Below are 26782 nucleotides of genomic sequence, written 5' to 3' on the forward strand. Positions count from 1 at the left end.
TGTATGATCTTGAGAGATAGAGAGAGAGAGAGAGAGAGAGAGAGAGAGAATGTAATTTTGAGAGAGAGAGAAATTGAGAGAGAGAATGTGAGAGTTTCAGAAAGAGAGGGAAAGAGAATGTTAGTGTTTGAGAGTGACAGAGCGAGAGAGTGTATGTGTGTGCACAACAGAGAAACAGCTTGAGAGTGTGTGTGTGTGAGTGTATGCGAGAGAGTGAGAGAAAGAGAGAGAGCGAGAAAATGTGTGCGAGAGAGAGAGAGAGTTATGTGTTCACACTGTAGAGCACATGCTGACGGAGCGTCTGATGGAAATCATCTGTGCCTGCCACTCTTCCTCTGCACTGTGTGTGTGTGTGAGTGTGTGTGTGTGTGTGAGTGTGTGTGTGTGTGTGTGTGTGTGTGTGTGTGTGTGTGTGTGTGTGTGTGTGTGTGTGTGTGTGTGAGAGAGAGACAGTTGCATGAGGAAAGCACGTGGAATATGGGATCAAAACTACAGAATAAAAGTTGCCCTTCTCTTAAACTAATGAAATATAGTATATATTTTACAAGTATTTTACATTTAGAGAATCTAGTACTGATGTATACATCAATACATTAAAAATACATTTCCAGTAACACTAAGAGTACAGGTCGCACTTAACTACATGTCTGTGTTTTCAGTAACTGAACACAGTATGAGATATAACAGGAATACAGGGCATTTAAACCTGGACAGGACAGTGTGCCAAGTCCTGCTGGAAAATGAAATCTGCATATCTATAAAAGTTATCAGCAGAGAGAAACAGGAAGTGCTGCTTAAGGTCTATTTTGAAGTTTCCACCAATCAGTGATGGTTTGGAGAGACATGCTGATCATCTGCTGGTGTTGGAGATGGGGATTTCATTTTCCAGCAGGATTTTGCACACTGCCCACACTGCTAAAAGTACCAATTGCACTTATATAATATTCTAATGTTCTGGGACACAAATAAATCACTCTGTGTGTAATACTCTAATAATAACAGAAACAGGACACATTACACACTTTCATCATTTTATATTACTGTATTATACTATTTAAAACTACATTTCCCACAATCCATTCACAGGCAAACACAGTAACACTGTAAAGGCAAAGATAAGTGTAAATCTAAAGGTAACACTAAATTAAAACATATTCATGTTTATTTTTTCCATAACTGTACAAATCTTTACATATGATATCAAATTAATACAGGGTAAAAAGTTGCATACTATTAAAATCGTATTTTTGTTCACACAGATTCCCCAAACAGTAGGGAAATAAATGCCCTGTAACCCTTACAATACATAATTATACTAAAAAAAAACAACGTAATTTGAAGCGCAATCCTCCCCAAGAAACAAAAAATCAATAACGCGCCAATAAACCACTATAATAATACCACTGATGGAAAATGTTGTACTTATTAAAAATTAGCAAATATTAGAAATACTTCACAGTCCTATATTGTGCTATCTTTCTATCACTATCTGACAAAATTTCTCCCAAATTCAAAAAATAAATATTGTCGTTTAGAGCATTTATTTACAGAAAATGAGAAATGACTGAAATAACAAAAAAAAAAATGCAGAGCTTTCAGATAATCTCAAATGATGCAACGAAAACAAAAAGTTCATATTCATAAAGTTTTAAGAGTTCAGAAATAAACAATATTTGGTGGAATAATCCTGGTTTTAATTTCATGCATCTTGGCATCATGTTCTCCTCCACCAGTCTTACACACTGCTTTTGGATAACTTTATGCTGCTTTACTCCTGGTGTAAAAATTCAAGCAGTTCAGTTTGGTGGTTTGATGGTTTGTGATCATCCATCTTCCTCTTGATTATATTCCAGAGGTTTTTAATGTTTTAATTTTTTTAAGTGAGCTGTAATATGATAATTTATTAATTCATTACCACCGATCATTCTGAAATGAGTAATGTAAAGTAATGTACACTTAACCTCTGATCCTCTATTAGCACTCTAGTAGAGGAAGGTAAAGCACAGCTGCTTTAACAACTGCTACCAGGTTTTATTACTGATTTAAGTCCAGAAAATACATCAAAACTACTGTTTACACCAATCAGCTGTATACTGAACACCAGATTAACACAGATTAGCCTGAAACACACTAAATGAAACTCCTTTAACACGGTGCGGGATCAGATTTATATTAGTTTTATGGGCGATTATTGAGTGTGTAATTTAGATTAAAGCCGCAGTATGTGTGTGTGTGTGTGTGAATGAGTGCAGTAATCAGGAGGTATGATGATTATAGAGTTATAATACAGTAATAATCATTCAGACTCACCCCTCTCCCCATGCTGCCGGATGGTGAAGTGAAGGACAGAGTTTCAGCACACGTGTGGAAGACAGTGGTGGCTTTTTTTAGGGACCTCCTCATTCCTCCCTTTGACCCCCTTTTCACACACACACACACACTACCCCCCCTCTTCTAGCAGAGGGTAACCTGAAGCCACCCTACAGTTCAACACTCACATACACTCATGTCCTCAACTTCTTCTCTTAGTGTGTGCTGATTTTAAGTTTATTTGATGAAGTAAATGTAAGTAAAGTTGAAGTAAGTATATTTCTTAAGTATACTTTATATAGTAGTATATACTCTAATATCACTGTACTAGTAGTATACTTATATGTATATATATATAGTTTATTTGAACTAAATTGGCCCACTTTTTAGTATGTATGTAATTATATATGTATTATATCCTTCAATATTTATTATATATTTATATATTTATGTTAAAAATAATAAAAAATAATAATTAAGGTAGCACCTAAGGTAGCCTTCAGTATATCATTCCCACATGAAGATTTTAGACTGTTTGTATTTACCATTCCACCTTAAATATTGATAATGTGAGCTCAGAGTGGTCCAGCGGGCTAAGTGCTGCCACTATGATCGGGAGATTGCTGGTTCGAATCCCACTTATGCAGCTTGCAATCAGCTGCCAGAGTCCTGAGAGAGCACGATTGGTCTTGCTCTCTCTGGTTGGGTAGATGGCGCTCTCTCTCTTTCCCCTCATCACTCTAAGGGGTGATGTGGATCAGCACAAGGAGTCTGTGAGCTGATGTATCAGAACCGAGTCGCTGCTACGAAAATGTAACGTTGAAATGTTTTTGTTTTTTTTTATAAATTGAAGTGTTGTATTGGACAAAACATAAATTATACATCATAAATCAACATCCCAGTTCAAATAAAACACCACAAATACACAGTCTGTAGAGTTTAAGAGTTAGGAACTCTTTAAATCACTCAAACTACAACTACATCCCACGACAAGCCAAAAACACCAAAACTCTATGTACTAGTGCATCTCAAAAATTAAAATATCATTCAAAAGTTACTTTATTTCAGTAATTCGGATGAAAATGTGAAACTCATATATTATATAGATGTATTAAACACACAGAGTGATCTATTTTAAGCCTTTATTTATTTTATTGATGATTAAGGTTTACAACCAACGAAAACCCCAAAAATCAGTGTCTGAGAAACTTTAAATATTATATAAGACCAGTTGGTACTTTTGGCAGTGTGGGCAGTGTGCCAAATCCTGCTGGAAAATGAAATCCTCATCTTCATAAACGTTGTTATCAGCAGAGGGAAGCATGAAGTGCTGTAAGATTTTCCGGACTTGATAATAAAACACAGTGGATCAACACCCGCAGATGACAGACATGACTCTCCATTAAACCATCACTGATCATCAGTAAATTTTACTTTATTTCATTTAAAGTAAATCAAGGGATCAGAGTCTGGAGGAAGAGTGGAGAGACACACAGTCCAAACTGCTCGAGGTCTAGTGTGAAGTTTCCACCAATCAGTGATGGTTTGTATATCTCATGTATCTATATAATACACGAGTGAAATAAAGTAATACAATTTTACACAGTATATAGACTTGGAACGGTGTTCTTTGCTGTGATGGAGTGCTGTCCCGTACCTCAGTGATGATTGAAAGTGGTTTTTATGATCTAAAACTGAACCTAAACTAAGGCGTGAAGCGTGAATCAGGTCAGTCTCATGTTTGATCAAAGAGTGCTGATGAAGAAAGCAGGGCATTGTAGCTCAGATAATCCAATCACCACAGATTACAGAACACAGATCACTCAACGCTGAGTCCTCAGCTGACCTGGAGAGCAAAGTTCCAACTTAACCCAGCAAACAAAACCTAATAATAACATACAGAGGAAAAGCGCAAGATGCAGATGACAGGTAATTGTGAAAAAAACTGTAATGTATGCTGGATTATTTAGTAGGGATGATGCAATTTTTTGGCAACCAAAAATATTCGTAAGAAAAATACAGCAAGAAAAAAGACCTAAAAGTTTACAATGAATAATGATTCATTTCTGTAACATTTGAAGAAAAAACAAAACGGAGCCAAAAAGACATCAGAATTAGCTTAAAACAGAAAGAGGAGAGTTAGCATCACGGCTAAACTGCTCCAACAAAGCCACGACCCGCAGCACTAGATCACTGCAGTCGTGTCCTCCTGTTGTAGTCAGTGTCATGTTGTTTATACCCATATTTGGAGTTTCCTCTGTCACATTCTGTGGTAAATAAATATGTTCAGAACTCAATATATTTCATTTTTGAATACATTTTACTCCTAAACATCACTGGATTCTTTAATCATCTAACTTCCTGCCCTCGCTGAGGCGAGCCGAGTGTGTTACAGCAGGAAAACAGGAAGCAGTTTTAACTCCAGAACCACAGAGCAATCCCAGCTGACTGAAGAACCAATAAGAGTCTAAATCACTCAACGAAAAAAGGTTTAATGTGGGTTTTCGTTTTAACTGAAATGTATTAAAAGGAAAAATCTTTTTTTTTTGTGATCAACTTTTTATACTTTTTATTTGTTATACAAACATTATCAATAACAAGGGCGGGGAAAAGGTGGCAGACAACCACATACAGTAAATTCAACACAGACACTATAAAAATCCAAGATGAAAGTACTACTAAAGAGCCATCAAATAAGAAACTGTGAAACAAATAACTCAAAGAGCTACACAGTCCTGGATAGACTCATAGAAATTCTCCCAGTTACTAACTGTAGAAAACTTTGCTTTGTTGATTTTAGCTGTTAAATATTCCATTCTAACTATATTTTGTAAGCTAGAGATCCAGAAATTCATAACTAAAAGCTGAGGAGAAATCCAACGTTGCAGGATCGTTTTCTTTTTGGTGGCTGTAAAACCTGCAAATAGCATTTTTCTTTTTATTTAAGATAGCTGAAGGTCTGAACCATCATTTAGGAGACATAACTGTGGCGTAAGTGGTATGCTTAAATCACGTTAAATTTAGATCGTACACCTACCGTAAGAATCCATACATTCGCTACATTTGGACATTCCCAAAACATGTGAATGAATGTTACAAGCATAGCTGGAAATAAGTTTATATGGTATCTCCAATATGGTGTTGCATGAGCTCTGTGCACAATTTTGTAATGAATAAGCCGATGAGCCAAGTTTTTAGAAGTTTGGTTTAAGTTAAACCCAACCGTATCCCAATCTAGAGAAGAGCCAGTAGAGGAAATCTCTCGATCCCAAAGTAGCTCCACACTCAATGGTTTATTGCAATATTCTACCAAAGCATTACATATAAACGATACTCTACCCCGAAGATTATCCATGGGCCTTATCCAATCAACCAGGGGATGAGATTTAGGAGTACTAAAAGAAAGAATCTTAACCTGATTTAATGCACTTGCCTCAGAGCCTGGAAGGATTGCCATCATCAACGGAAAAATGAATTCCCGTGTTACCAAGATATTTTACAGAAAAACTTAGGACCATCTGTCTACCAACTGAAGCTCAACATGGGATGGATGAGGCAACAGGACAACAACCCAAAACATAGAAGTAAATCGACAACCGTATGGCTTCAACAGAAAATACTGGGCATTCTGGAGTGGTCTAGACCCTACACCTCAACCCAACTGATCACGTTTGTGGAGAGGAATGGTCCAAAAATTCTGTTGTGCAGGTCGAGTTTGAGGTTTTTTGCTGCCAAAGGAGGATCAACCAGTTATTAAATCCAAAGAATTCCATACTTTTTCTACCCCTTACTGTGAATATTAACATGTTGTGTTCAATAAAACCAATTGCAAACATATATTTGTTTGTGTGGTTTTAGTTTAAGCAGACTGTGTTTGTCTATTGTTGGGACGTAGATGCAGATCAGAACACATTTAATGACCAATTTATTCATGCAGAAATACAAGTATAATCCCAAAGTGTTCACATACTGTTTCTTGCAACTGTGTTAGCATGTGTTAGCAAACAAGCAAACTGTGCTAATTCTGTAACCTCCCCCTTAAATCTCTTTATAACAGAGCCCCCAGTGCTAGCTGCTTTTCCATGTTGTATTATGGTAGGAATTAGCACATCCAGCTGCATATGGATTATTTCAGTGTAGCAGTGCATAATCCCGGGCTGGGAGTTCCTGCTGGTGGCGTACAGCGTTCTGCTTATCAGCACACAGGCGGAGTGTGTGTAGGCTACTTCAAACACAGCTTATTGAACAACTGCAGCCATTTCTCAAGCTCTCGTAAACAGGTTAAGATTTCCCTCCAGAAACCGCAGGGAAACGGAAGCTCATACACATCCCGTACTAAACACGAAGGGTGTTCTGAAGAAGGAAGAGAGGAAAACCAATATTGATCTGTTTTTTTTCCTTTAAAGGCAGAAGCGTTCACAGATATTATATCTGTAGAGCCGTTTTCTTTACAGCTCTGATGCAATTTTCTACCAAAAATGACCAATAAACCTGCATCTCGTTTTTCCTTATATTTATGTTCTTTGGGCACGTACACTGTGTGTACATATCGTATTTTTCGCACTGGATTATGAGGTGCACTATCAATAAAATCTATTTGAAGTCAGGTCTATTTTCATACATAATTTTATATGACATAAGTAACTAGTAGTAGGAGCAGGGGAGTCACGACTGGACCTGTAAAGCTAAGATAAGTTAAGTAAACAAAATTGTAATTCTTAAAAAAAAAAAACATTTTAGAGTCAGACAAGTCAAATGAGAGCTGGATGTTAATCTACACAGATTTCTCTCCATTTATCCCTTCCATTTATTCACAGTAACCCTAGATTTCCAGATTTCCAGATTTCCACTAAAGCCTGAGCATTAGCGTTAGCACTACACTACCCTGAGTGTTCTGTTAAACCAGGGTGATATTAGATAGCAGTTTGAACAGCAAAAGAGCTAGTGCTGTTGTTAGCAGCTAATGCTAATGTTGCTCAAGCAGTGCTAGCCGGGGTTAAGAGCATGCTAAAAGCTGATAATACTCACCTCTGTACAGCAAGAGCTAGCGCTTAGCGCGGTTAGCAGCTAATGCTAAAATTGCTGGAGAACTAAACTGAAGCTCCTGTATAACTCTGTACTTCAGTGGAGTGACTTTACCGCTCCTTAATACTCGACTGGTGAAATTCATATATAATGAGCACCAGATTATTAGGCACACTGATGATTTTGCGGGAAAATAAAAAGATTTTAAGTGCACCTTATACTGTGAGAAAAAACATTTTTGAAGGAAAACACTCACACAGATCTTCCACAAGGGGGCGCTATTAGATGTCATGGGACAGGAGCTAGTTATGTGTCCCATGACTTTTGCCACATCCCATGGAGGCTAAAGCTACACTGCACTGAGCTGTGGCTGTAGGATCTGATTGATTTCCGCCAGAATCAATTTGTCTGTTCACACTGTCAATTCTAGCCAGATCCCACCGGTCACCATCATTACCACCCACTGCACTGTCCTCAACGTGGGTGGTAAAATTACTCTTCTATAACATAGTCCCGGTACAGACTTAAACACCGTTGATGCAGGATTGTTAAATTAATGCACAACATTAGGGTGTGGCTAATTTTTGAGCATTGGAACCCTGATAAGGAAAACACCTTTACCACTCAGGTTTAATAGATTTAGAGCAGAGTTTAGGGTTTAGTGTTTAGGGTCGTTGTCTTGTTGAAGTATCCAGCCCCGGTGCTTTAACTTTAACTTTCTCACTGATTCTTCAACATTGTTCTCAAGAATCTGCTGATTTTGACTGGAATCCATGAGATTCTCAACCTTAACAAGATTCCCAGTACCTGCACTGAACACACCAAACCCCCCCAGCATGATGGAACTGGCACTAATTTTACTGTGGGGAGCAGTAAAGTGTTTATCTTGGAATTTCTTTTGTTCTTTTTTCACTATGCATAAATAACCCTCCTCCAAATAACTTTTTAAACGTTTTAGTTTCATCAGTCCACCTTAATCAGAACCTTATTTTAAAATAAAGCTGAATAGTGAATAGTGAACGATGCACAGTGACTCCATCTGCAGCAGTAAGATGATGATGTAGGTCTTTGGAGCTCTGGAGGTCTGTGGATTCACTATGACTGATCTCACCATCCTTCTCCTCTGATTATCTGAGATTTTTCTTGTTCTGCAGCTTCAGGTCTTAACTAGAACTGTTCCTGTGGTCTTTCGTTACCTCACTCCGTTCCTCACAGTGGAAACTGCAGCTGAAATCTCTGAGATTATTGAGATTTTTATATCCTTCCTCTAAACCATGATGTTGAATAATCTTTGTTTTACGGTTATTTGAGAGTTTAAGTGTTTTGAGGCTCCCATGTTGCCGCTCTTTAGATAAAATGCAAAGAGGAATTCACACCCCAGTCTTGCAATTGGCTCATTAACCCTTTCTCATAATTTGAGTGACCTGTGTTTGTAGGTCAAGGGTCAATCGTCTTAAGTGTTAAGCGTTTAAGAAGTGCTAAATGTGTTCAAATCAATAAAACGACAAGGGTACGCAAATTTATACACCTGTCTAATTTAGTTGAAAGAATGATTGCGCACTTTCTGTAAATCCTATAAACTTCCTTTCACTTCTCAAATATCACTGTGTTCATCTGCTATATGATATGTTTAACTGAAATCGCTGATCCAAACAACCAATGATTTATAAAGGAAAATCATAAAACATGATCAGGGGTGCCCAAACTTTTTCACACCACTCTATAGCAGCTTACTTAAATATGAAGTAAGGAATGGCTAAAGGAAATGAAAGAGAGACAGGTCACTTCTGATTTTATTGATGTTTCTCCTTAAATGACTACAATTTTTAACTTTGAGATTTATTTTACTTTTTACAACAGATTTTACAGAACAGGAAACAACCTTAATAGCCTAGTTCAGTTAACATCAAAAATAATCCTTAAAAAAAAGGTCATTAGAAACTGTCAATGACGTATATGGGAAAAGGAGTGTTATCAGAAAATCCATAGCCATACATACAAAGGGACACGATACATACAACATGGAAACTGTCCCCAATTTTAATGGATGGAAGCATGTGGCTGTTCTTTATCTAATCTGAGATGCAGAAAAAGCATCTAACTTTCTGAACCTTTTTTAAACTTCCTAAACCATCTACAACTCCCAGAAGAACCTTACGAAGCCCGTCTACGACTAGACTCTGGAGACGCTGGAATCATATCATATCTAGAGCGAGTGCTGAGTGATGTTTAATGGACTTTGGACTTTGGCTTGACTATACACTCAGATATGAGTTCACTCCGAGTCTACGCATTCCCCACTTTAGCCATTACTTCCTCTCCCTGTGGGAGGACTTCCTGTAGCCTAGCATGCTAACACCCAGCTGACGAATAGGGGACGTGTAGAAAAACAGCCATATGAGTCCAACCATGTCAGTCAAATCAAATTGCAGATATAAATACATTTAAATCATTAAATACATTTCTGCTTCACACACAAGGTCCGGTGTGCTATTGCAGCACGGCTTGTCTTAACTAGCATTAGCTAAATATATACCATGAGGTTTATCACTTTTTGTCACTTTTTGTTTTTCACCGTAGTTTCTATGTGTTGTTGTTGTGTCGTCTTGACGATCTCGTAGGGTTACAGACGTGTTGTCGGACAAGGGACGTATGTACACGAACACGTGAGAGGAAAAAAAAAACAAAACAATATCTTTCACGGTCAGCAGAGAGCTAGATGTATGTCGATGTATTAGCGCTTTGGCTTTGCCGTCGTCGGAACGATGAGGCCGAACGAGAGTCGTTCCCTGTCGAAGGGCGGACGGCGGCAGGATGAGCAGTGCTTCTTTCAAACCGGCAGGATGGAGGGATGAAAAAGGGGGACGAGAAGAGTGGAGGCGGGGTTTACTGGGTTTTTTATGGATTTATGGGAGGAGGAAGAGATGGAGAACCACGATGGTTTGGAGTGGAGTGGATGGAGTGAATGAGTTTCTCAGAGTTACTAAGAAATGTGTGGAGATTAAAAAAATAAAAAAACTCACCTTAGGACAAAAAAATTAAAAAGCTGAGAGCTGGGAGAGCGAATGAAAGTGAAGGATTTAGAGAGAGAGGAGGGACTAAAAAGTCACAAGAAGAAAGTAATGGGTTGCAATGCTTTTTGGAAATAAATTAAATTAGATAAATAAGAAATATTACCAGGAAAAATAAATAAATAAATACATTTCATATTCAGCCTGATATAACCAATATTTATTGACCTTATCATGCGATAATGTGGGGCTAGGGCTTTATCTACCCCTTCTGCAAAATCTGCACATGCATAGCACACAGTTCCTGTATGTGCTCTGTATTTATGCATGTATTTATGTGTTTTAAATAATTTATTGTTCCTGGAAACCCTAATTCCTGGAAACCTTCCAAATATCATATAAATCTGACTGCAACTCCTTTTTTTGGTGTATTATATATATAATATTGACTACAGTTGAATACTGTAGCAGTCCCCACTCTCTGCCAGTGTGAATCTCTGTGAGTGTGTGTGCTTGTGTGTGTGTGTGTGTGTGTGTGTGTGTGTGTGTGTGTGTGTGTGTGTACACACATTTGTATGCCCACACACTCTGCCAGCAGTATCAACGTCATTCATTTGGGGTCAGTCACTGCAGTCAGAGCGACACACACACACATGGTAACACACACACACACACACACACACACACACACACACAGACACACACTCCTTCCTGGCAATGGCTGCAGCTGTGAGTGCCGCATTACACATTACACCCCGACTAAACCAAAAATACACTCATCCCCACAGCTAGAGAGAGCGAGAGAGAGCGAGAGCGAGCGAGAGAGAGTGTGTGAAAGCATGCATGCGAAAGAGAGAGAGAGAGAGAGAGAGAGAGAGATGGTCTTTTTTAGTGGTGCACATGGATTTAGAATTCGTTCTGCAGATGGGATCGAGGGGCTGCTATAGACTGGGGCGTGAACTAAAACAATCAATCAGTCACATGGCGTTTAGAGGGGTGTGTGTGTGTGTTTGAGTGTGTGTTTGAGTGTGTGTGTGTGTGTAAGAGCTTTTAAAGGTTGTTGGTACTTTCTCATATTTGTTGTGGGTGTGGCTTTCACTGCAAATAGTGTGTCTCACTTTGCATGTGTTATTGTATGTGTGTGTGTGTGTGTGTGTGTGTGTGTATGCAGGTTGTGTATTATTTTGCCCTTAATGAATGAATGGGATGATGAAGGGCGGGGTTACTTTGAAGGGCCGGCCTACAGCGGACCAATTATGAGAGATGATTCGTGAGAAATGAGAACGTTTTAAAGAATATTAGGAGCAAATGGAGACAAAGAATAAAGAGAAGGACAGAAAGAGAAAGAGAAAGAGAGGGAGGGGAGGAGATAAAGAAAAAGAGAAGAAAGAGACCGTTAATATAGAACTCATAGACACAGAGCTGTCCGAATAAATATGGAGGGAAGAGTTTCCCTTCAAAGACCAGCAGAGAAATATGAAGAAACTGAGAAGAAAGTGGGAAGAGAAGTGTGTGTGTAATGAATGTGTGTGTGTGTGTGTGTGTGTAGTGTTTATAGATGTATCTGTGGGCATGATGGGCCGTGCGCTACTGATTATCCAGAGAAAGAAAACAGAGAGAGAGTAAAAAGGGATGATTGAGGGAGTCGTTGAAAGAAAGCAGAGAGAGAGAGAGAGAGAGAGAGAGAGAGAAAAATAGCAAAATAATAATGCGTAAATTTTTGTGCTCTTTTTCATGTTTATAGCATCAATCTCTTTAACATCTGAGAAATGTTACCACACATCTGGCCAGAAACATACCTCAACCAAGTAGTTAAACACATAGATCATCACAAATACTGCAAATTGGTATTGTTTTATATATATATATATTTATAACAATACCAATTTGCAGCTCGGTTCTGATACATCAGCTCACAGATGCAGCCTTGTGCTGATCAACATCACCCCCTAGGAGTGATGCAGGGAAAAAGCGCCATCTACTGTACCCACCCAGAGAGAGCAAGGCCAATTGTGCTCTCTCAGGGCTCCAGCAGCTGATGGACCACTTGGAGCCCTGCAAGTTGGTATTGGTATAGCTACTATTATTCCAAATAGTGAAACAACACTACTTTGCGAACATCTTTGTGGTAATACAGTTGAGTGTGTCTGTCTATAGGGCTATATGAGCAGTGCGCTAATGCTAATGCTAATGCTAATGCTAACATGAAACTCATTTAAATTGGTCAAGTTTTTTTTCTTTCCAGTTTAATTTAACAGATATTTTTGAAGCGTTTTCTAGTACGACGAATTTTTAGGATTTCAGGTGTGTTCTTTATGTTAATGATTTTAACTGGTTGTGGTTGTAAGTACTAACTACTTCTTTTCTTCTTTTGGGTTTTTTAGCTTTGAGTTTTAACCCTTCGAGGCCATGGGCTCGTAACTCTGGATGGGAGTCGATCGTATGACCTTACGATAAGATAAAAGTCATTTCGAGAGAATTAACTACTTTTTGAACTCGTGCTACTTGAAATTTAAAGTTGCATTTATTTATTTTACTTATGTACTTTCTGTGTGTAGTAGTATGTTTCTGACCATAGATATGAAGTAAGGTTTCTCTCATCCTCCACCTCCACCTTTAATATCTATCCTCCTCCTCCACCTCCTCCACCTCCTTATCCCCCCTTCCGTCCCCTGGCCGCTCAGCGGAGAGTGATCTTACGGCCGAGGGTGGAGAGGGCGGAGAGAAGAGCCGGAGGGCTGACTCTGGTCTTCTCTCCTCCGTCCTCTTCTCCTCCACTGAGAGTGATCTTACGGCCGAGGGTGGAGAGGGCGGGGAGAAGGGCTGCAGGTCTGACCCTGGCCTTCTCTCCTCCGTCTCCTCCTCCGACCTGCTCCTGTTTTAGGAGCTCCAGCTCGATGGTCATAAGGACCCTGTCCTCCCCGGCCTGCTTGCCCTGGGCCGGGGACAGGAGCTTGGACGCCCTGCCCTGCCGCTCGCCCTGCCGCTCGCCCTGCCGCTCTAGCTCTCTGCTCCCCGACCCCTATTTCTTTTCCCTGCGAGACTCCTGCTTCTTCTTCTCAGACGCTGCAGCCGCCTTCTGCTTGGACGGGTCCACCAGAACAGAAGCCTGGGGAGAGAGAGGGAGCGAGGGGGAGGGGAGGATAGAGTCACTATGGCAGGAGTGAGAGGGAGAGAGAGAGACAAGAGAGAGAGAGCTGAGAATAAGATAGGACAAGATAGATAGAGAGTCAGAGGGGAAGGTACAAGAGAAAGAGAGAAATAGAGAGCGAGAGAGAGAGAGAATAGAGAAAAGAAGAGAAGGTGTCTGGTTAAGCATCTTAAGGCAGTGATTAACAGAAATGGAGAAGAAGGAGAACGAGGTATTTTTCGTTACGGAAGCCGGAGAAGAAAGAGAGAGAGGTGGAGAAGAGGGAGGAAAAAGCAGAACGAGCTGTTAGAAGGAGAGGTAAACGAGGGGAACTTTCGGTTTCTGGAGGGGAGGACAAAACAGGAAGCCGTCAGTCAGTCAGAGCGAGAGTGACAGCATGACAATCACAGCACCTACACACACACACACACACACACACGAACCCTCCGCACACACCTGCTGACTCCACAGCCTAACACTCTCTCTATATATATTTATATATATATATATATATATATATACATATATTTATATAAACCGAAGGGTGTTTGTCTGTAAGGATTACATAATATTACATAATAATTATTAACAATGCAGTAGATCCTACAAGAGTGGGTCTAACTGACGTATTCGTGCTCCATCTTTTTTTTTTTTTAGCTGATGTAAGTTTAGAGAGGATTAAGAAATGTTCTCAAAAAATCCCATTTACCCAACAAGTCTAAATACTCAAATATTTCCCAAAAGTACTTTCTAAAAGTCAGGGAATAGCAGTTTTTAAACTGTCCATGACTATCTTTTCAAATAGTTTGTATTTGTAAGTTGTGAGGTGCTATCTTGTAAGTAAGGCTGTCAGAGTGCTCATGGCAAGGCCTGATTGAGTGAGTGCAGATGGATGGGCAATGGAGGTCTGTGGGTTCACTATCACTGTTCTCACCATCCTTTTCCTCTGATTATCTGAGATTTATCTTGTTCTGACACTTCAGCTCTTAACTAGAAATGAGCCTGTGGTTCTTCCGTTTCCTCACCATGTTCCCATAATTAGTAAATGTATTCAAATGAATAAAATGACAATTACTTTCTGTAAATGCTATAAACTTCATTTCACTTCTCAAATATCACCGTGTTCATCTGATAGATGATATATTTAACTGAAATCGCTGATCTGAACAACCAATGATTTAAAAAGGAAAATAATAGTAATAACTAAGGAATAACTGAGGCTAATCCTTTGATATGCTAAAGCTAATCGTTAGTCAGACTAAATGGGATTTCGTCTAGTCCTCGCATTCATAAGCGGAGCACGGATACGCCATTTATGACCACTTCCATGCAGTCAGACGGACTGTATCTGTTATTTTAAATCTCTAAGCCTCCACCTCTGCCTGATCCTAAGTTCAAAACTGATCCTAAAACCTCAGCAAATAAACCTTTTACTGGGAAACTGGGAAAGTGGACAGAGAGCGGAACTCGGCGGAGAGAGAGGGAGAAAAAGAAAGAAAAGAAAGAAGGGGAAAAGAAAGAAATGAAGACCGAAGCTGACAGGAGGCAATATACACATAAATAAATGGGGTGAATGAGAAGAGTAGATAGATAGATAGATAGATAGATAGATAGATAGATAGATAGATAGATAGATAGATAGATAGATAGATTGTTTCCCCCTAAAGAACAGTATATCAGTAAATATAAGAGAGGTAGTGTGTTGCCTGTGGATGATTACACTGTTAGTATTTATATCCAGTAATAAATGTCAATCATACAATCCAACAGCATCATAATGTGCACCTGCACAGAGAGGAGAGAGAGAGAGAGCGAGAGAAGAAATGAAGAAAAAATGAAAAACACCCAAAAGAGACAAAATAATGAGGAAACGAGGAGAGAGAAGCACAAGTGAGAAACACAGACAGACAGAGAGGGTGTGTATATGTGTTTATGTGTGTGTGTGAGAGACATAGACAGAAAGACAGAGAGAGACACAGAGAGAGAGAGAGAAAGTGAACGAGTGAGATGCATGTTGAACTCTCTCTCTCATTTGAATGCCAGCACATGACACTACAGTATAATTGGATATTTACACCACAAATCTCAGCCTGTTTTCTCCACCAGAACTCAACGTCCAGGAGCTGCGGTGGGCTATCTACAGTATCTACAGTATCTAGGGCTGAACCAGTCAGTCAGACCATCATTACTGCCCATAACAGACTTAACTCAGGAACAACGGCATAAAATAAAACTACTAACTGCTGCTAGAACCACTGTGGAATTCTAGTATTATGTTAATTCTAGACTGCAGCTGGATGTTTTGAACTGGAGAAATATATTTGAAGTCACGGCCACAGACTATGTAATAAAAAAAATAATGAAATATACCACTTTAAATAATACATTTTTCCTGATTATTTCATTTACACACCATTTTACTTGATTTACTATCTTTATCTTTGACAGTGTTGTGTAAACTAAGATTTTTCAAATTGATGTTTCATTTCATGATGTCTCTTAATATTAAACTCCTTAATTACGGCAACTTTTAGACTCTTTGGCCCGTTTTTCTGCGCTAGAAGTGCGCACTCTCTCCGCTTTTAGACTCTTTGGCCCGTTTTTCTGTGCTAGAAATGCGCACTCTCTCCGCTTTTAGACTCTTTGGCCCGTTTTTCTGCGCTAGAAATGCACACTCTCTCCACTTTTAGACTTTTTGGCCCGTTTTTCTGCGCTAGAATTGCGCACCCTCTCCGCCTTTAGACTCTTTGGCCCGTTTTTCTGCGCTAGAAATGCGCACCCTCTCCGCTTTTAGACTCTTTGGCCCGTTTTTCAGTGCTAGAAATGCGCACTCTCTCCGCTTTTAGACTCTTTGGCCCGTTTTTCTGTGCTAGAAATGCGCACTCTCTCCGCTTTTAGACTCTTTGGCCCGTTTTTCAGTGCTAGAAATGCGCACTCTCTCCGCTTTTAGACTCTTTGGCCTGTTTTTCTGTGCTAGAAATGTGCACTCTCTCCGCTTTTAGACTCTTTGGCCCGTTTTTCAGTGCTAGAAATGCGCACTCTCTCCGCTTTTAGACTCTTTGGCCCGTTTTTCTGTGCTAGAAATGCGCACTCTCTCCGCTTTTAGACTCTTTGGCCCGTTTTTCAGTGCTAGAAATGCGCACTCTCTCCGCTTTTAGACTCTTTGGCCTGTTTTTCTGTGCTAGAAATGTGCACTCTCTCCGCTTTTAGACTCTTTGGCCCGTTTTTCAGTGCTAGAAATGCGCACTCTCTCCGCTTTTAGACTCTTTGGCCCGTTTTTCTGTGCTAGAAATGCGCACTCTCTCCGCTTTTAGACTCTTTGGCCCGTTTTTCAGTGCTAGAAATGCGCACTCTCTCCGCTTTTAGACTCTTTGGCCTGTTTTTCTGTGCTAGAAATGTGCACTCTCTCCGCTTTTAGACTCTTTGGCCCGTTTTTCAGTGCTAGAAATGCGCACTCTCTACGCTTTTAGACTCTTTGGCCCGTTTTTCTGCGCTAGAAATGCGCACCCTCTCCGCTTTTAGATTCTTTGGCCCGTTTTTCTGCGCGTGAAATGCGCACCCTCTCCGCTTTTAGACTCTTTGGCCCGTTTTTCTGCGCGTGAAATGCGCACCCTCTCCGCTTTTAGTTTTGCATGTCTTGTACAAATGAACCCATCGTTGATTATTTCCCCTGTCATTATTTTTTTTATTTTTTTTTTTATGGTATGGTAGACAAGCTTTTCAAATCTAAATAGGGCCCACCTATTGCTAACCCCTGACTTAGTACAATATTAATCTGAGCTAAAGGCTAAAGCTGTTGCCACATGGGTCAGCCAGACGTGACGTCTTGCTGTAGCAGTTTTTTTTTTCTCCAGTTCTTAAGAGTCTTTATTTTGAAGGTGTAGGAAACAGTACTCACTGCTCTCTGACTTTATTTGTAATTTCTCTAAAGAAAAGACTTTTAACTTAAAGCTTTCTGAAAAGCTATAAAGCACTTCAATTGGAATCAGTAACTCGTTTTCATTTCTTTAACGCAAATTAATTACGCCACCAAATTTGACTCCAAATTACCCTTTATACATACAAGTATATAATAGTATTTTAAATAACAATAATACTATAAATACAATTGTATTTTACATTTCTTACATTTATTATTTTATTTACATTTAAATATCCATTATATAAAATCTTAAGAAGAACAAATGCCATTAATCGTGGTTAATAGTTAATCACAGAATAGTGTTGTGATTAATCCGATTGAATTCTTTTATCAATTGACACCACTAGTTTAATTTTTTTATTTAAAAAAAAAAAACTGCCCTGGCAGTTTACTGCTAAATTTCATACTATTAAAATTTAAAAGCTTAAATTGGAAAAGTTAACAAGAAAAAAATGGGGGTGTTCTAAAAACTTTTAACCATACTTACAAATGTAAGTTTGCTAAAACTACATTCAACCCTGTTAATCTTTTAAGGCAATGTCTTTTTTTATCTAAAAATGGCGAATACAAAAAATTGTATTAAAATTAAAAACTAAACCCCTGATTTTTGCTGACTCCACCCTCAGCTCAAATTTAAAAAAGGCTAAAAAAATTAGGAGGGGTAGTTTGGGAGGGGTACTGGATGATGTATGGGTTTAGGGGCGGGGCAGGAGGGGGAGAGCTGATTGGCTGAGCTGCAGCTGCAGGAGGTGGTATTATTGACTGGCTGATCTACATATTGTGATGATATTGTCTGTGTACCAAAGTACACAAAAACACCATCCTCCTCGCCTATGGCACAGTTGAACCTGAGAGGGCGCTGCAGAGGCAGAAATCACCACAATAAAAACGCTTTTTTTTTACGGTTAGAAAATGTTTATAATAATTTTAAAAATGACTGTTTTATTTCATTATTTTAAAGAAACACATTTCAGCTATTAATGAAAAAAATATTGTTTAGGGTTTAGTGGCTCGTTCCGCACATTTTGATAGACTTAAAAATATAAATATATATATATATATTACAGAATTAGGATTTAAATTGTATTATTAAATGATGTTGTAATTGGCTGTTTGAGTGAGTGAGGGTGCGCTGAGGAGGAGAGGAGGGCTCTATAGGAGGAGCTGAAGCAGACCTGGTTGTTTGAAGGTGTGTGTGTGTGTGTGTGTGTGTGTGTGTGTGTGTGTGTGTGTGGTGTGTGTGTGAGCACTTGCCTGTCTTTGCTGTGATCCCTCTTTTCCTTTGCCTTTCTTGCCATGTTTGCTGAGGGAACAGAAAGATAAAGTTGGCGTGAGTGCCGTGGCCCTCTGGTGGCGGGCTGGATGAACTGCTAGTTAACTCTTGGGTTTAAGGCTGGAGCCGAGGCCCAGCCTTCCCCTTGGCCTGGGTGTGTGTGGGTGACCGGTGTCCCGGGACAGGGTGGGCCCTGGCCTTGCTGAAGGTGGGTATGTGAACGTGTTTAGGTTTATCTGAAGGCTGAGGGGAGCTGGGTAAGATCTTGGCGAGGGTGTGTGTGTGTACGTGTGTGTGGGCGTCTACGCCAGGCAGAGGTTCTGGACGTGCCTGAGGCAGCAGACGCTCCCAGACTGACCTCACGCTCAGGTTGAAGACGCGTCTGGCCACCAGGAAACGCATCAGATAGTAAATAGCCACCACCAGAATCAGCAAGCCCAAAACCACCCCGATGATGGCTCCCGTTATCACTCCGGCCTGGATCGGGACTGTGGAAATGGAGAGAAAATTTATATTAGTCCAATATTTTAGTTATATAGTGATAATTACATTCACATTACCTTGACCATGCAATATATCAGATTATATTTTAAACATGTTCTATTGGAATTGTTATGAAGACAAAAAAAAGAAAAAAACTTCGATAAAGTTTATAATCTAGTATTTGATTAAAGTGTTACTAATCCACCCTCAGCTCAAAATATAAAAAGGATGAAAAATTGGATGAGGAGTGTGGGAGGGGCATTGTGTGATGTATGGGTTTAGAGGCAGAGCGGGAATAGAGCAATAGAGCCCAGTTTTAATCCCCCTTTAGTCAGGAACAATAATAACAGCTAATAAAATGGATATTATAGTGGATAACACCCCTGTTACGCACACTGGAGACACCAGCTTCAATTATTGTCAGTTCAACAAAACCAATGAGAATTCTTGGGCAAAGTGGAAGTCTGTTTCTTGTAAGTGGATTGGAAGGAGATTATGGGATTATTTGACAACTTTAATGTTCAGGCAATAGAGTTGCATTACACACTGTATTATTAGTATTAAATTATTACACTACATAATGAGACAGATTTTACATTAAGCTAAACCTTTAGAGTAACTAGAATAACAGTCTTTAATTGATGTTATCATTATATAACAGTTAATGTAAATATTTAGCATTTATTAATGGTATTATTAGTTAATATGTAGACTTAATTGTCGTTTTCGTCCCACAGATTACATTTTTTTTTTAATGCATCTCTACTAAATAGCCTATTATTTTTTAGCTAAATCAAACTTCGTACTTTTCTCAACCACCAGGAGTCGTACACTGGAAGGACGGCCCACTATGTCGGGAGGGTTCTTGGCGTCACAGGTGAAAGTCCCGTTGTCGTTGAAGTCCAGGTTTCGGATTAGAATTGATCCGTCGCGGCGAGCAGGATTCCCGACAAACTCCAGGCGCTCCCGGAACGGCCCCTTATTGTCCACGTAGGGAGCTCCGCCAGTGTAATGGAAAATCTGACCAATCACAAAGACGTCAGTAGACAATACAGACAAAATCCACATTTTACCAACATTAAAATAAGAAAACAACTCAACTGTACCATATAAAATCATCAGATTTTGTGAAAAAGCTTGCTGGTATATTCTTCAAAAATAACTGTTTAAATCATGGAATCATCAGAAATAGAATAATTCCAAACATGAATGACCCCACTCATCCCTCACACGAACTGTTCTCCCTCCTGCCTTCGGGAAGAAGGTACCGCAGCATCCGGTCCAGCACGACCAGATTCTGCAACAGCTTCTACCCCCAAGCCATCAGACTCCTCAACTGCAGAGACTGAACTGATGGTTTTTCTGTACATGCACACACACTCTTACCCCACTTACCCCAGAAAATGGAAAGCACTAAAAACCCTACTACCTCACTGGACTCTATTGCACACTGTGTAATAGAGTAATTACTACCTCACCTGGTCCTTTTTGCACACTGCAAAATTTGCACACTGTCTTGTTATTTATTATTCTTTGTCTGTATTGTGTTGTATTGTCTGTCTGCACTTTTGTACTGTTGCACTATTGTTCTGTCTACACTGTGTTTATGTGCACCATGGTCCCTGGAGGAACGTTGTTTCGTTTCACTGTGTACTCTGTATATAGCTGAAATGACAATAAAAACCACTTTGACTTTGACTTGACTTTGACATATTCAGATGTTTCAGACTTATTATACATTTATAAAATCATTTGTAAAATGATTTTAAGCTGCAGTCATACTGTAAAAGCCTGGTCACTGAAAAGTTCTCTTTGGTTTTGGTGCTGTTAGAATATGATCTTTAGCTATCAAAGCTAACTAACCAACCATTAATAGTGACAATTGTTGTTATAGATAGACTCTAAAACATGAATGGGAGTTCTCAAGGTGACATGGTGGCTTAGCGGTCGCCTCCCATTGCTGGGGTCCTGGGTTCAAGTCCCTATCTGGGTGGAGTTTCTGTGTTCTCCTCGAGTCGCTGTAACTTTCCTCCGGGGACTCTGGTTTCCTCCCACAGTCCAAAAACATGAAGCCAAGAAACATGGGTAACCTTGTTATACTTTCTTTAGTAATTGAATCAGATAGAGCAGAGCTTTAGCCAGTATTTTCTCACTGGAACTCTGGAAGGACTGTTGTACGTCAGGAAAATCTTTGTGGGTTTTAGCCTCCAAACTTGCCTGCCGCCATTCCCCCAGTCCCATTTCCACATCCTGGTTTGCCAGGGTTAGAACACAACAGAATATGTATTTTTAGAGCATCAAGCTAATAAAGTTATGTAAAATCCACATGTTTGGATGTGTTGGGTATAATATGTTTTTTTGGTAACACTTTATAATACAGCCCGTGTTTTAGAGGGCAAGTTTCCTTTACTTACGGTGTAACTTCTCTGAAACTGACCTTCTACTTTCCCAACAGGTATGGTGTAATTGTTCACTATAAATCAGTAAATACAAAATACTTATTGGGTCCTACTCGTACTTAAATCTTAAATATAAGTACAAATAAAGAAATCATGGAATCAGGGAATTCTTATTCTAATAATTTTATAAGTTTGAAAAAGAATTTTGATTCATGCTTTTAAAACTGTCAAGAGTGGAGCAGGAGGAAAACGTATAGTTTGAATATATATATATATATATATATATATATTCTCAATAACACAATCAGGAATTATGAGATTTTAAAGAAAATGTATTAATTAATACACAAAAACTACAAGGTTTTATATTAATGGTTAATAAACCCATAGCCACACCTGATTTTTACTGTTTTTACTCTATAAGTACTCAGTACATACTCAGTAAATACTCAGAAACAACAGGGAGCGTTGGGCTGTATTATGTAGTGTACGAATTAAACGAATTTCCACCAATTGTGTGTGTGTGTGTGTGTGTGTGTGTGTGTGTGTGTGATTGTGTTGGTGCAGGTGAACAGGGGGTAAGGTACTAAGCTGCCGGTTTTTATGGTGCATATGGTTGGAGGGTTGAAGTAAAGCCTGTGCTGAAATTCTGCTCAATATGAAAAACTGCTGCTGGAATAAGAAGTAAGAAGATCTCGGTCTCGGTCGGTCTGATCTACAGCTCTAGGAGAATTGGTGATGAGAGTGAGCGAGAGAGTGCGTTTTACTGTACGTGTGTGTGTGTGTGTGTGTGTGTTACATACTGAGATGCTGTCTCTGGCCCCATCTGGTCTGTAGCTCCAGGAGAAGGTGACATCTTCAGAAGTCCATCGCCAGGAGAAGAAAGAGCAGGACAGCCGGACATCTGAGCCTACGAGGGCATGCCTCTCCCAGCCTGTATAGATCACTATAGCATCGGACCGGGGTGCTGAAACACACACACACACACACACATATATGATGTCAATGTTTGTTTACACATTAAAATTTTACATATCTCAAAAAAATAGAATATCATTGAAAAGTTACTTTATTTTAGTAATTCAGTTCAAAATGTGACAATCATATATATTATATAGATGTATTAAACACAGAGTGATCTATTTTAAGCGTTTATTTCTTTTATTGTTCATGATTATGAAGCTTACAGCCAATGAAAACCCAAAAATCAGTGTCTCAGAAAATTAGAATATTATATAATAAGACCAATTGGTCTTATTACTTTAGGCTGTAGTGTGGGCAGTGTGCCAAGTCCTGCTGGAAAATGAAATCCTCATCTCCATAAAAGTTGTTTTCAGCAGAGGGAAGCTGTAAGATATGAAGTGCTGTAAGATTTTGTGGGAAAACAAAACTGCACTGACTTTAGACTTGATAATAAAACACAGTGGATCAACACCAGCAGATGACAGACATGACTCTCCAAACCATCACTGATCATCAGTACATTTTACTTTATTTCATTTAAAGTAAATGAAGGGATCAGAGTCTGGAGGAAGAGTGGAGAGACACACAGTCCAAACTGCTCGAGGTCTAGTGTGAAGTTTCCACCAATCAGTGATGGTTTGGAGAGTCATGTCTGTCATCTGCTGGTGTTGATCCACTGTGTTTTATTATCAAGTCCAAAGTCAAAGTTTTACAGCACTTCATGCTTCTTCCCTCTGCTCTTTTATAGAGATGCGGATTTCATTTTCATTTTCATTTTAAAATATTTTAAGACACTGATGTTTGGGTTTTGATTGGCTGTAAACCATAATCATCATCAACGATAAAAGAAATAAACGCTTAAAATAGATCACTCTGTGTTTAATACATCTATATAATATATTATATATAGAGTTTCACATTCTAAACTGAATTCCTGAACTAAAGTAATTTTTCAATTATATTATTATTTTTTTTAAATGCACTAGTTAGTACATACACTCTAACAAATTGGTGTAATTTTACTGGGAATAGTAGTTTTAATTTTAATTTTAAATGTCTACTGATGGATTTTTTTCCTGGCATCATTTATTTGCATTATGGGCGTGTCCATCCCAACCTCTTACTCACCATCAGTATGTAGTCTTGCCCACCAGTGATACCTTGCCTTGCATATTTACTTATAATTGATATAATGATTGACAGCATGCTTGTAGTGTTGTAGGTCATGAGAGCAAGTTACCCCTTTTCTTTACAACAAATCGTAAATCGTCAAATGTTGGCTAAAATCTGTACTGCAGTAATTTAAACTGTTAATATTTCCATGAAAAATATTAATTTCATGGAAAAATAGGTTGGCAAAAAAGAAAAGGAAAAATAAATTTTTTAGTTCTATTAAAGGGTTAATAAATATGATGTAAAAGAATAATTTCCTACTGAATTTCCTGAATTTTCCTAATAATTAGCTGAACATCAAAGAAACAACAACCCTGGTCCACAGGGCTACACACTAATGGTGAGATATGGGGTTATGGGGTGGAGGGACACGCCCATCACTAAAATAAATAATGTCAGGAGCCAATAATAATAGCAGCCTGCTGGAATTCAGTAAAATACTGTTAAAAATGTATTACAGTAGGGCTCCAAATTTGGTCCAGCAGACTAATGATTGGGAGATCGCTGGTTTGAATCCCGGTCATGCAGCTTGCCATCAGCTACTGGAGCCCTGAGAGAGCACAGTTGGCCTTGCCCTCTTTTGGTGGGTAGATGGCGCTCTTTCCCCTCATTACGCCTAAGATTGAAAAGAGGCTGTGTCTGACTTCACGTGTATCATGTTGTTGGGGCATCACTGTTAATTACTGTAATTTTACAGTGTACTTTTTACAGTGTATATCGTCGGTGTCCAATGAAAAACAAGTATCTCCAAAATAAAAACTTGACAGGAGAGAGAGAAAAAAAAAGTTTATTTAAGGTTTATTTAAGATCTGATTATCGCCTGATTCATGTTTAATAAACTCATGTAAATAGGATGATCAGATTATTATAGTACAGTAATCAGATTATGAATTATCTCATTATTTTGGTCCTGTAATTCAGAGGATCAGATATAAATGATTAGATTGATCAGATTAATTGCAAAATAAAAGTAACTTTTGATGCTTTTAAAGACATTAAAACATAACTAACACAAATTCAGATATTCAGTTACCTTTCGTTATAATTATGATTTTTTTTTTTATTTTTATATATTTATCGTCTATGTAATATTGCACGTACGAAACATTAGAAAAAAGCTTATATAATCATTTTCTGCAATCATGTTTTATGAAATATGTTTATTTATTTTACAGAGCTTATATACACAAAATTACATTCTAATTTAATACAGTTTGGTGTATTTTTTGTGTCGTTATATCTTGTATGTTATATTTTATGTTCAGTTTTTTTTAGAATATTGTGACGCTATATCTGCATTATTTATTATATTATTTACTAATTAACTATTTAACTGCACACATTTCATTCGCAAGACGACTGTCCTTATAAAAATAATAAAAGGCATAACACATTAAAATATTAAGCTGAATTTGTCTCTTTATAAAACACAGTATAATTTAATTATTTCTTGCAAATTCACACAGTGGTAACACCTAACAATAAGAGAACACAGTGTCTCAACTAATTATTAAATTATTAAATGTAATAGTTTAAGACATTATTAGGCATCATTATATTCAGTATTATTTACAACACTGAAGCATTAAAATAAATTAATGTATAATAATACGTTATTATGACAAGAGATATTATTTAACCATTTAATAATGTTTATTACTGTTTTATAATTACTGTTATTTGATGATGGATTATTAAAGATAATGGAGGCCTGTTGCTCACAATCCTGGAGCATTATATACTCTACCAGCTCTTTACTCCAGTATACTTTCAGAAAACTGGACTCCAATAAGACAAGATAATTAAAAAAAAAAAAAAAAAAAAAAAATTATAGAAATGTCCTGACCCAATTCTTACTGAACAATAATTTTTAAAATAATTTTCAATACAAATATACAGTCATAAGATATTTAGGAGTGACACTGTAAGTGTTTTACAGGTGAAATCTAATGGGTAAAAGTTTTAGGTTTAAAAAATGAATTAATTACATAATAAAACTTAAATAATCAAACATTAACTTTTACTTTTACAGGAGTTTTGTAATAAGTCATAAACTATATGTATATTATGGAAATAAAATAGTAAATTATGTTAGAAACTGAAGTGTGGATCAATACCAGGTTTAATATGATTTAGTATAAATATAATAAGTATAAATAAAAAACAAACAAATAAATATTCACGTGTTTTGTTAAAGCCTTAAAACTTTTATGATACGTATATTATACAGATAATAGGCTGTTGTGAATTTTACTTACAAATAAAAAATATTAGAAATGAACATACATTGTATATCAGCTGTTTCCTTTTTAAATGCAGATTATAGCATTTTGGAGCAGGACTTTTAATTTGTAAATTAGTGATAAAGTTTTACCCAGAGTCTCTTTACTAACTTTTTTTGTGCATAATTTCAGACAAAAACGTAGCACAGCAACAGGTTTCTAAATGCTAATGCTAAACTAGGAGCGGGACTTTTCATTTGTAAAGTACAAAATAAAAGTTCTTTTTTCATTATTACTTATTTATTTGTATTTTACCTGCGCCGAGCAGCACTGCGGCCGTGAGCACCAGTAGAGTCAGCATGGCTTCCGTCTGACGTCCCCGCCGGGCGGCTAGTGCAGGAGCTGAGACCAGGAGGATGAGGGAGGAGAGGAGAGCAGGAGAAACGGAGGAATGGAGGGAGAGAGGTCGAGGGGCACGAGGAGCAGGGTACCCGTTTATACCCAACCACACCCCTGAACCAGGCCCTGCCCCGGGACCACCCTTATTGTTCCATTCTTCCTCCTCCATCCATCACTCAGTCTCTCTCTCTCTCTCTTCATCTCTATAGGCCACTCCCTGATCCAGTACCACTCTCTCTCTCTCTCTCTTTGTTTGCACACCCCTCTCTCATCCCTAGGACAGTTGATTCTCTCTCTTTCCCTCGTTCCATCTTCTCCTTTACAAGAAATAAACCCATCCAATAACACAGCAACCACCAGAAATTAAAGAGATCAACCTTCTGAAGGCTCTTTACTCTCGCTCGCCCACTCACTCACTCTCTCTCTCTCTCAGTCTGGCTTCTCTTCCCTTTTTAATAAAAGAATTATGTCC

The 26782-nt window shown here is 38.4% G+C and overlaps 2 protein-coding genes across 5 annotated transcripts in view; both read right to left on the reverse strand.

Annotated features, from left to right (window-relative positions):
• Positions 1-2404, reverse strand: part of atp1a2a (ATPase Na+/K+ transporting subunit alpha 2a) — a 62417-nt gene extending 60013 nt beyond the window's left edge. For both annotated transcript variants that reach the window (XM_049476516.1, XM_049476517.1), the window contains exon 1: positions 2311-2404. In XM_049476516.1, the coding sequence (XP_049332473.1) occupies positions 2311-2403 (93 nt within the window). In that variant the 5' untranslated portion in view covers position 2404. The remainder of the gene's footprint in view (positions 1-2310) is intronic.
• An 8379-nt stretch (positions 2405-10783) lies between these two features.
• On the reverse strand, positions 10784-26494 carry mpz (myelin protein zero). 3 transcript variants are annotated; one of them, XM_007236631.4, is made up of 6 exons: positions 26227-26494; positions 22357-22520; positions 19961-20174; positions 19030-19159; positions 18653-18701; positions 10784-11586 (listed from the first exon to the last, which is right to left on the reverse strand). In XM_007236631.4, the coding sequence occupies exons 1-6, from the start codon at positions 26477-26479 to the stop codon at positions 11569-11571; spliced, it is 828 nt and encodes a 275-aa protein (XP_007236693.3). In that variant the 5' UTR covers positions 26480-26494; the 3' UTR covers positions 10784-11568. The 3 variants fall into 3 exon arrangements, with proteins under 3 accessions (XP_007236693.3, XP_007236691.3, XP_007236692.3); XM_007236629.4 differs by having other exon boundaries at positions 10784-13455; XM_007236630.4 differs by lacking the exon at positions 10784-11586 and adding an exon at positions 13493-13818.
• Positions 26495-26782: the final 288 nt, after the last annotated feature.

Source organism: Astyanax mexicanus, chromosome 4 (assembly GCF_023375975.1).
Source record: "Astyanax mexicanus isolate ESR-SI-001 chromosome 4, AstMex3_surface, whole genome shotgun sequence".
In the NCBI taxonomy this organism is placed as follows: Eukaryota; Metazoa; Chordata; class Actinopteri; order Characiformes; family Acestrorhamphidae; genus Astyanax; species Astyanax mexicanus.

Coding starts and splice junctions, on each gene's coding strand:
- mpz (XM_007236629.4), bottom strand. CDS start 26,479: ATGGAGGAGGAAGAATGGAACAATAAGGGTGGTCCCGGGGCAGGGCCT. Junction 20,175..22,356: donor GGGCCAGAGACAGCATCTCA/GTATGTAACACA, acceptor GTGATTGGTCAG/ATTTTCCATTACACTGGCGG. Junction 18,702..19,029: donor GTCTTCAACCTGAGCGTGAG/GTCAGTCTGGGA, acceptor CTGTTCCCTCAG/CAAACATGGCAAGAAAGGCA.